This window comes from Halichoerus grypus, chromosome 7, assembly GCF_964656455.1.
Source record: "Halichoerus grypus chromosome 7, mHalGry1.hap1.1, whole genome shotgun sequence".
Classification (NCBI taxonomy): Eukaryota; Metazoa; Chordata; class Mammalia; order Carnivora; family Phocidae; genus Halichoerus; species Halichoerus grypus.
Genome location: NC_135718.1, coordinates 105,594,117 through 105,605,008, shown reverse-complemented (window position 1 = coordinate 105,605,008; position 10,892 = coordinate 105,594,117). Strand labels below are relative to the sequence as shown.

Here is a 10,892-nt window from a genome sequence, read left to right as displayed (position 1 = left end):
CCTTGACTCTCAGTCCAGTGCTCTTTTCAACTGCTCAGAGCTCCTGCGTTTTTTTCTCGTGTCCCGGTCTACAGAGCCTTTAAACCGCGACTCGGAAGCACCTGCCCTGCCCTCACCACTGGGTCACACCACCTGCCTCTTGCGCGACAGAGACCGCTCCCTCTCCACGTTCAGGAATGCTGCTCGCCCCTACGCAAGCGTGGTGCAGCGATTCCGCGCCCGCGCCGCTCCGAGCCTGAAGCCGAGACCGTGGGCAACCGCGAGGGTCGGAGCCCAGAGCGCGTGCGCAGTCCCTTTGCGAGTACTCCGTTCTTCTCCCAGCTCCCAAACCATTGTACCACCCTATCATTCATTCCACTCTCCGTAGCGCTTTCACCCTTTAGGACTGCCTGCCACCGCCCCCCGCCCCCCGCGGTACGTCACGAGCGGCAACAGCTGTGGACGAGCGCGGCAGGCGTTGCTAGGCCGCCACCGGGGGCGCGCTGCGCGCGTCCGAGCGGCCCGCGAAGTTGTCTCCGCCGCCGCTCCCGCCCCTTCCGCCGCTCGCGTGCGCGCACGGCCGGCCCTCGGCGCGCCCCGGTTGGCTGCGGCTGGGCCCGCGGCGGTGGCGGCCTCGGCAGCGGTAGTGGTTTCTCGGCTTTCTTAGTTTCCTCCGCCCCCTCTTGTCGGACGCTGCTGTTTGCTCGCCGTAAAAAAAAATCAACTTTATTGTTCCTCAGCCCCACCTCCCGGCGCGGCGCGGCCTCAGGATGCACTGAGGCTGAGGGGAGGGAGGCGGCGGCGGGTCGCGGTCACGGACCCTCTCCGAGCGCCCAGCCGGAGGTGGGGGAGTCACGATGTCCGGGAGCCGCCAGGCCGGGTCGGGCTCCGCCGGGACCAGCCCTGGCTCTTCGGCGGCCTCCTCGGTGACTTCCGCCTCCTCGTCCTTGTCCTCTTCCCCGTCGCCCCCTTCCGCGGCGGCGGCGGTGGCGGCGGCGGCGTCCGGCGGGGCTCCCCAGGCCGCGGGGTCGGGCGGCCTCGGGGGCCCGGCGCGGCCTGTGCTGGTGGCCGCCGCCGTGTCCGGCAGCGGCGGCGGGGCGGTGTCCGCGGGCCTGTCTCGGCTCAGCTGCGCGGCCAGGCCCAGCGCCGGCGTGGGAGGGAGCAGCTCCAGCCTCGGCAGCGGCAGCAGGAAGAGACCTCTGCTCGCCCCCTTGTGCAACGGGCTCATCAACTCCTACGAAGACAAAAGCAACGACTTCGTGTGGTGAGTTTGAAGAGCATCGCCCTCCCCGTCGCTAAATGAGGAGTTTGCCCTGTTTGGGCTGGTGGGGTCCGGTGGGATGGTGGTCTGGTTGGTGCCGTGGTGGTGTCTGCAGACCTTCAGGCTGGTGGTTGATGGGGTGAAATGGGGGAATGTTGTTGGGAGTCCCGAGGCAAGGGTGGTGGGGGTGCTAAAGAGGTCAGTGCTGGTGGAGAGGAAGTGAGGGGAGTTGAGGGAATAATTAATAGGGGGCCGGAAGGAAGGTCAGATAAATGGTTGTGCACAAAAGGAGAAAGTTGGCCCTTGAATTTTCTGGCTATCTGGTGAATTAGGTACCCCGTCGGTACGGATTGCTTCTTGAAGTGAATTAAACTTGTAAAAGGAGAGGATTAAGCTTCCTGGGATGCTGAGGGATGGAGTTGGTCATAATTTGCTTATTGAAAGTATGGTAGATGGTGCTCTAGACGTGAGTATGGATATTTTAAGGAGCAGTAGTATTTCATGTCTGTATCCCCTCGTGCGTGTGTGTGTATAAATATCCTCCCACTTCAAAGGGTAGGCCACTTTTAAATCTGCTGTTGAGGCTACTGTAGTCATAAAGTCTGTTCACAAAAAATTCCACTTGTCACTGAATGCCTTGAAAGAGGGAACCACATTTATTAAACATTATCCATGTGTCAGATGTAACTGACATTTGTATAACAGGCTATATAGTGTACTGGAACTTCTGATTTGAGAAACGCCAGGTATTAGACATTTTGTCATCATAGTTGGCACCTTGAATGATACACAGCAGTATTCAGTTATGATATTTGGCATAGATGGGTTATCCATATTAAGTGAAAGATGGAGTTGATTGTTTTGCTGAAAGTGTTTTGAGATTTTTATTGTTTTTGGAATCCAGAACCCAATCCAAATGGTAGGATTATGAGAAAGGAATTGCTTTTAGCTAAATGAGAACGGGTAGGATTTTACACTTTTCCTTTGGAGGAAATTGTTGATAGACTTAGAATATTAGTAGGAAGTTGGCCTGCACTGTCGTTATAGGGGAAGTGGATTTACTTAAGGGTTGAAGATGATGTGAGTTGGCATCATTAAATAAGATAGGGCTAGAAGCTGGAACTGTAGGAAGGATATTGATTAGGCTTAAGAGTTTCTAGTTCTTGCAGTAAAAATATCTTCATATTTTTGCTTTGGTCTTAAATTATTCTGGACTCAAAATTAACTCATTTTTCATTGAAACCTGGCTATAATTGTGATTGTTATTTATAAATAATTTAACCAGCGTATGGGTGGATCTAAGAGGTGTTTGTGCTCATACCCAGTAGAGTGCCATATGATGAAGTAGAAGCTGATAAAACAAAATGAGGATTTTCAGAATTTGTCTTTTTAGCCACGATTTGCATTTTAATTTTTAATAGGCTAAAAGAAAACAAATATGCCAGCATTCATATAGATGCACTGAAATAGTGTAGAAGATGTGAGAAATAAGGGAATCAATCATTTATTCAGCAGATATTTATTTGGCACATACTGTCTGCCAGGCACCATATGAGTTGCATTACTATTGGCCATTTTGTAGGGAATTGGAGAGCCATAGAGTAGTATAAGCAGCTGGCACTGATTTTTTTTTTTTTTTTTTTGCAAGGAGGGTGTGGTGGTGATGGTAAGATTATTAAAATTTTTGTCACCTAATTTTTAACAATTTCAGTCTACTCTCCCAAGTCCTAACTGGGAAGTGCCCAGTGAAAGTCTTCAGTTAAAAATTGTGAATATTTCACTTTCTAAAGAATTCATTAATGGGAATCTATTTTCCCAATTCTCAAGCTAGATTTGATTTGGCCAAGCTTTTGGGGTAGAAGATAGGGATTAGTCAAGGCCCAAGAAATCTTTTTCATTTCTGATTGGCTCTGGGTGGCTGGTCTTGTCTTGTATGCTTCAAGGTCAGACTGAACCAACCCAAATTACTCTATGGTTTTACATCTAAGTGAAGCTAAAGTTTGAGTAATGGTGATAATTCCTTATTCAAGATCTGTTTATATTTCACATTTCATTTTATCCCTAAGAACAATTCTGGGAAGTTATAGATAACTTCTAATTTTGATGTAATACTAATGTAATTGTATCCCCATTGAGACACAAAGAAGTAACTTTCTTTCAGATTGGACAGCTAAGGGGCAAAATGAGAACTCAGATCTCCCAGTTCTCAACTTAGTGCTTTATTCGTGTGGAATTAGAAAATTTGTAAGTACATGTATTTAGCCTAGTGGGCCTTTTTTTTTTTTTTTAAAGATTTTATTTATTCATTTGACAGAGAGGGAGAGAGAGAGCGCGCGCACAAGCAGGGAGAGGGGCAGAGGGAGAGGGAGAGGGAGAAGCAGGCTCCTCGCTGAGCAGAGTGCCCACCGTGGGAACTCTGCTATCATGACCTGAGCTGAAGGCAGATGCTTAACTGACTGAGCCACCCAGGTGCCCCCAAAAGATTTTATTTTTAAGTAATCTCTACACCGAACGGGAGGCTTGAACGTACAACCCCAAGATCGTGAGTCGAGTGCTCCAACTGAACCAGCCAGGCACTCCTAGCCTAGTGGCTTGTAAATGTGGTAGGTTGGAGGGAAACAGCTGTTGCATAGTCACAGGAGAGAAATGTTTTTGTCCCTGACCACTCCTTCCTCCTGCCTGTTTGCCTGCCCACATCAAGAGGCGGGACCAGAATTGGAGGCTGGAATAGTAGTGTAGTTTGGAAAAGCTATCCAGGTGATAGTGACATGGCCTTTTACCTTTTTTTGAGAACAGTTGATAAAGTCAAATGCCTGATTTTCAGTAACACACATTGGCCTCTCTTGACTTATATCATATTTGAAAGTAAGTTTGTATTTAGTTGCAGAATTGATGAACATTTCAGGGATTTATGGTTTTCACTTAACTATTGGTTTCATACAAAGTATGATCAAGTTGCAGATAATTCTACCAGTGTTTTATAGTTGGAGAATCTGTAGTATAGGAGAGAGTAGTATTTAGTTTGAAGTTGGATAAATCTTTGAAATTCAAAGGAAATTTTTATTACTTGATTTCTCTAATTTTTCTGACATGATCCATTTAACTTAACTATGAGTCTAAGATAACATCTTTCTTCTAGCGCATTACTACTGCCTCTGCATTAGCTTTTCCAGCTACCTGAAATTACTTTTTCTATCCCTGCAAGTCTCAGTTATTCTGAGGCGGAAATAGGTATTTTTAAGTAGATAGTAAGTCCCTTGTTAATTCTGATCACCTGCCTGATAAAAAATAGGATCTACATTAAATAGATCTGCCATTTAATAAATATGTGACTGCCTCTCTTGTGTTGTACTATTAATAATAGACTGTCCTGAAGAAGCTCACGATTTAATGTGAAGAGAGACTTTTAGTCATATAATTATAGTATCATATCCTGGCATCGTTGCTTCTCTTAGTACCATGGCAGGTGTTACTCTTCTAAATTCACATGTCTCACAGTCCTCAAGTAGCCATTACCTATTAATCACATTTAGCACTAAAGATGAAACCTGTTGATCACTGTTGCTACTGTGTTTTTCACTATCAAAAATTGAAATAAAATAGGAGATATCACATAACTTGTCATGATAAAGATAACTTTGTTTGAACTTTTGGTTATTACATACTTACAGTGTTTATCTTACGGGGTATTGGTGAAAGAAAATTTGAAAGTCACTGAATTATGGTATATAATTTTCCTTGTGACAGAAAAGTGGAAGATTTAGGTAACTTTTGAAACCACAGTGAGCTTATAAATAGGACTAACTGTAATTTAAAGAGCTTTTAAAGCATATTCAACTATTGAAATAGACTTTAAAATTCATTATGTTATTATTGTTGTAACATCAGGCAAGAACTTCCTTCAATTTGCAAAACTGAAACTGGATGAATGTTTTGCTTTATAATGCATGCACCATTTGGGTGACAGTGATGGCGAAAAATACTCTGCAGGAAATGATATCAAATCATAGCAGTTCATTATGGTCTTTCTGGCTATCAGATGATGGATTTTCAGCATTGTTTTCAGCCGACTTAGGTGAATCAAATGGTAGAACGAATGAAAGAGAAGTTTATGAAGCAGGATATGAAAGACTATCAACTTGAATTCTGGTCTATAAATTGAGAGGGAGGTAGTGATGCAGTAGTGGTTCATTAGTAAAGAATGTGTTGATTAGTAGCTACCCTTTCCTTTTACAAACCTTTCCTGATAATAAGCCAACATTACTTATTTGATCATATTCTAAAAATTGCTACTTTTTTATTTAAAAACTTTTTAAAAATATTTTTTTAAGTAATCTCTACACCCAGCGTGGGACTCGAACCCTCAACCCCAAGATCAAGAGTCATATGCTCTACTGACTGAGCCAGCCAGCCAGATGCCCCTAAAAAATTGTTACTGATTAAAGTAACTAAAGCCTTAAACCTTGTTGCTCATTTTTTCTCCTTGCATATGTATATTGTTACTGGTGTTTTCTGTCTGTTTTAAGTAATTATTTTAGCCTGCAACCCTTTTCCTCAAAGCTTCTGTAGCTTGGGAGGAAAGCTTTAACAGTAGAATTAGTCTTCTCTTTCCTGTTAAGATTTGTATTGTACAAAATAAAACGCTTCTTAAATTCTTGTATTTATATGTGGTGTCTCCCCATCTTTGCTCTTCACTTTGCCCTCTTTATTTATATATGTATGTGGCAGGTTCTAGACATATAGATTCCTACCATCTCAACTAACATTTCATTGAGAGTAACATGTTTTCTCTTCATATCTTCATATATAAGTTAATTATTCTTTCATTTTTCGTAATTAAGTTTCATGAACTGATTTTGTCTCTTTCTTCGTAGAGAGGAAGGTGGTTTGTAATAGGCGGTCCGATATCTGTTCATTGTAATTCTAGTATTAACCTATGGAAGTCCATCCTTCTCTCTTCCTAGTCTGTGTGGTTTGGTGTGGGTGTTCTTCCCCAAATTCAGAGTTGGGAACACATGATACTAGGCCCAAGTCATGTATTGGAATTCTCTGGCCTCAGTATTAGTTCAAGGATGGGCATTTTGGTTTTAATAGAGGTAATGAGACAAAGTGGGTTAAGTAAAAATTACAGATAACTACTTTTGGGACTCTTTTAGGTACTTTAAACTCAGAGTTAATAAATGCCACGTTCACTCCAAAGTGAATGTTAACCATTGGCTTGCAATACATACTCCTAATAAAATATGTGCTCTAGTATAAGCTGTTATTATTTGCCAGGCACTATTCTAATGGTTTAACATTAGCTATTTAATCTTTTTTTTTTTTTTTTTAAAGATTTTATTTATTTGACAGAGAGAGACAGAGAGAGAGGGAACACAAGCAGGGGGAGTGGGAGAGGGAGAAGCAGGCTTCCCGCAGAGCAGGGAGCCCGATGTGGGGCTCAATCCCAGGACCCTGGGATCACGACCCGAGCTGAAGGCAGACGCTTAACGACTGAGACACCCAGGCACCCCTAGCTATTTAATCTTCACGATAATTGTTTGATACAGATACTTTTATCATTTCCATTTTATAGATGAGGAAATGAAGGTAGAGAGGAAGATTTTATTTATTTGAGAGAGAGAAAGCAACAGAGGGGTTGGGGTTGGGGGGGCAAAGGGAGAGGGAGAAGCAGGATCCCTGCTGAGCAGGAAGCCTGACTTGGGGCTCAGGACCCCGAGATCATTATCATTACCTGAGCCAAAGGCAGATGTTTAACTGACTGAGCCACCCAGGTCCTGCAGAAGTTACTATTTTTGTATAGTTCAATTCCATGAGTTTTGACAAATGAATACATCTGTGTAACCACCACCCTAATTGAGATCTAGAACATTTTCATCACTCTAGAAAGTTCATTTGTGCCAACACTTCACACTCTATCTGCTATCCTCCCTTTGACACCTGGCAACCAGTGATTTTTCTAGCACTATAGTTTTTTTTTTTTTTTTTAAAGGTTTTATTTATTTGAGAGAGAGAGAATGAGAGACAGAGAGCATGAGAGGGAGGAGGGTCAGAGGGAGAAGCAGACTCCCTGCTGAGCAGGGAGCCCGATGCGGGACTCGATCCCGGGACTCCAGGATCATGACCTGAGCCGAAGGCAGTCGCTTAACCAACTGAGCCACCCAGGCACCCTCTAGCACTATAGTTTTGCCTTTCCTAGGATTAAAAAAAAAAAGATTTTATTTATTAGCAAGAATGAACACGTGAAGGAAGACGTGGACGAGCGGGGGAAGGGGCAGAGGGGAGGGAGGAGCAGACTCCCTGCTGAGCAGGGAGCCCCATGTGGGGGCTCTATCCCAGGACCCCAGGATCATGACCTGACCTGAAGGCAGGCACTTAACCTACTGAGCCACCCGGGCACCCCTTTCCTAGGATTTTGTATTAAGGGAGTCATTCAGTATGTAGTTTTTTGGCATAATGGTTTTCAGATTTAATGTTGAATATACCACTAATTTTTTTCTTTTAATTGATGAGTAGTATTCATGGATATAACATGATTTGAGTTTTTTTTTTCCTAGTCTTTGGCAATTGTGAAGAAAGTTGTAAACATTTACGTTCAGGTATTCGTGTGGACATACCTTCGTATTTCTTGGGTAAATATTTAGGAGTGTATTGGCTGGGTTGTATGGCCAAGTATATGTTTAACTTTATAATACACTGCAAAACTGTTTTTAAAAGTGGCTGTATCATTATCATTTTGCATTTCTTTTTTTTAATAAGGAATTTCTTTTTTTTAAAAAGATTTTATTAGAGAAAGAAGAGTGCACTGGTGCATGAGCAGGGGGGGAGGGGCAGAGGGAGAGGGAGAAGCAGATTCCCTGCTGAGCAGGGAGTCTGATTAGGGACCCAATCCCAGGATCCCGTGATCATGACCTGAGCAGACCTGAGCAGACCTGAGCAGATGGCAGATGCTTAACTGACTGAGCCACCCAGGTGCCCTATCATTTTGCATTTCTATCAATAATGTAGAAGAGTTCCAGTTCCATATTCTTGCCAACATTTGGTGTTTCAGTTTTTTTCAAAGTCTTTCAAATTTTAGTTATTCTACTGGGTGTGTAGTAGTATTTCATTATCATAATTTGGATTGCCTTAATGACTGATGACATTGAACATATTTCCATGTGCTTATTTTCTCATTTGCATATCTTTTATAAAATGTTCTAATCTTTTGCTCATTTTTCTCTTGTTTGTCTTATATATGCTGGATACAAGTCTTTTGTCAGTCCTACATATTGTGATGTTTTCTCCTGGTCTGTTGCTTACCTTTTTGTTTTTTTAACAATGTCTTTTGAAGTGCAAAAGTTTTAAATTTTAAGTCCATTGTATCAATTGTTCCTTTTATGGTTTATGACTTTTGTGTTCTATCCAAGAATTTGTTGCCTAGCATGAAGTCAAAAGATTTTCTTATATATTTCTTCAAGATGCTTTATAGTTTTCTCATGGGTAGATAAATGATCATTTCATGTTAGTTGTTATATACTGTGTGTGGTAAGGGTTGAAGATTTTTCCTCTCCTCTATTGATAACCAGTGATTGTGGCACCCATTTGTTGAAAAGGCCATCTTTGTTCATTGAATTTTCTTGGAACGTTTTTAAAAAATTTATTAGCCATAGGTGTATAAGTTTATTTCTGGACTCTTTGTTCTTTTGATCTGTATGTTTATCCTATGCCAATACCACACTGTCTTGATTACTGTATCATTTTAGTAAACCTTGAAATCAGATAGTGTAATTTTGTTTCTGTATTTCAAAGTCATTTGGTTATTTAGGTCCTTTGCATTTCCACAAGGATTTTAGAATTAACTTACCAATTTCTTCAAAAAAGCATGCTAGGATTTTAATTTGAGTTACTTTGAATCTATGACTCAATTTGGGAAGATATGATATCTTAACAGTATTGAATCTTTGAACCATGAACATAGTATATTTCTTCAATTATTTAGGTCTTTAATTTCTCTTAGCAGTGTTTTTATAATTTTGTAGTTTTTCAGTGTTTGGAACTTGCATGTATTTTGTTAAACTTAGCCCTAAGTATTTCATGTTTTTGATGATGATGTAAATATTATTTTAATTTCAATTTTTAATTGTTGCTAATATATAGAAATAAAATTTATTTTTGTATGTTGACCTTATATCCTGTGATTGTTAAATTTACTTGTTACAACAGTTTTTTTGGTTGATCCTTTGGGGTTTTCTGAGAATACAATCATGTCATCTGCAAATCAAGACAGCTTTACTTCTTTTTTTCCAACTTCCAGTTTTACTTCTTTTTTTATGCCCTATTCACTAATTTTTTAAAGGGATTGTTTTGTATTTTCATGACTAATACTGGTCTATGGTGTTCTTATAAAAAATATATATCTTGATGTGTCTTCACATGGTCACCCCGTGATCTTTGTGTTGTCTGTATTCTAATTTCTTCTTTTAAGGACACCAGTCAGTGGACTAGGGCCCAATATACGATTTCATTTTACCTTAATTACCTCTAAGGCCCAGTTTCCAAATACAGTCACATTTGGATGTACTGAGGGGCTAGGATTTCAACATATGAATTTGGAGGAAGACACAGTCCAGCTCATCACACAGGGTAATGCTGGTAATCCCCTTTGTAAAGGGGGATGAGAAATGTTATCTCTTCTATTTTCTGAAAGAGTTTGTATGGAATTGGTATGTTTCTTCCTTAAGTGTTTGGTAGAATTCATCAATGAAGCCAAAGTTTTTGTGGGAGGGTTTTATTTATTACTTCAGTTTCTTTAATAGATAAAGGGGTATTCCTGTTCTTTATTTCTTGAGTAAGCTTTGGTAGTTTGTCTGCTAAGGGATTTGTCCATTTCACCCAAGTTATTGAACTTATCGACATAAGTTCATAATATTTCCTTAAACTTTGAATGCTTATGGTATTGGAAGGGATGCTACCTCTTTCATTCCTGATAGTGGTAATTTGTGTTTTCTCTTTTTTTCTTGAATAGTTTAGAAAACTATCAATTTTATTAATCTTTTCAAATTACTGGTTTTGGTATTTTGGTTTTATATATAGTTTGTCCATTTTCTATTTTACTAATTTTTGGGTTTATTTTTATTATTTCTTTCCTTCTATTTTAAATTTCATCTTTTTTTGGTTTCTGAATATGGAACTTAGATAATTGATTTGGCCTTATTTTCTAATCCTCACATTAGTGGTATATTTTAATTTTCATTCAGTTCAAAATACTTTGTCATTTCCATTGTGATTTCTTGTTTGAACTGTGGGTTATTTAGAAATACATTGTTTAATTTCTCAGTGAGAATTTTCTGGATATTGTGTTTTTGATTTTTAATATAATTCAGCTTTGTTCAGGGGATATGATTTGTATGAATTCAGTCCTTTTTTTTTTTTAAGATTTGTTTATTTGAGAGAGAGGGAGAGACAGAGGGGGAGAAGCAGAGGGAGAAGGTGAAGCAGACTCCCTGCTGAGCTGGGAGCCCTAAGTGGGGCTCCATCCCAGGATCATGACCTGAGCTGAAGGCAGACCCTTAACCATCTGAGCCACCCACGTGCTCCTGAATTGTCCTTTTAAATTTATTGAGACTTGTTTCATTGTCCTCCATAAGCTATATCTTTGTTAATGTTCTAT

The 10,892-nt window shown here is 40.7% G+C and overlaps 1 protein-coding gene across 7 annotated transcripts in view; it reads left to right on the top strand.

Moving 5' to 3' along the window:
• Positions 1–557: 557 nt before the first annotated feature.
• The window catches only part of COP1 (COP1 E3 ubiquitin ligase), a 264,311-nt gene continuing 253,976 nt past the window's right edge, over positions 558–10,892 (top strand). For 3 of the 7 annotated variants that reach the window (XM_078078001.1, XM_036117242.2, XM_078078000.1), the window contains exon 1: positions 559–1,243. In XM_078078001.1, coding sequence (XP_077934127.1) covers positions 837–1,243 — 407 coding nt within the window. In that variant the 5' untranslated portion in view covers positions 559–836. Of the gene's footprint in view, positions 1,244–10,892 lie in introns of all 7 variants that reach the window. The other 4 variants (XM_078077998.1, XM_036117233.2, XM_078077999.1 and 1 more) reach the window with 3 other exon arrangements.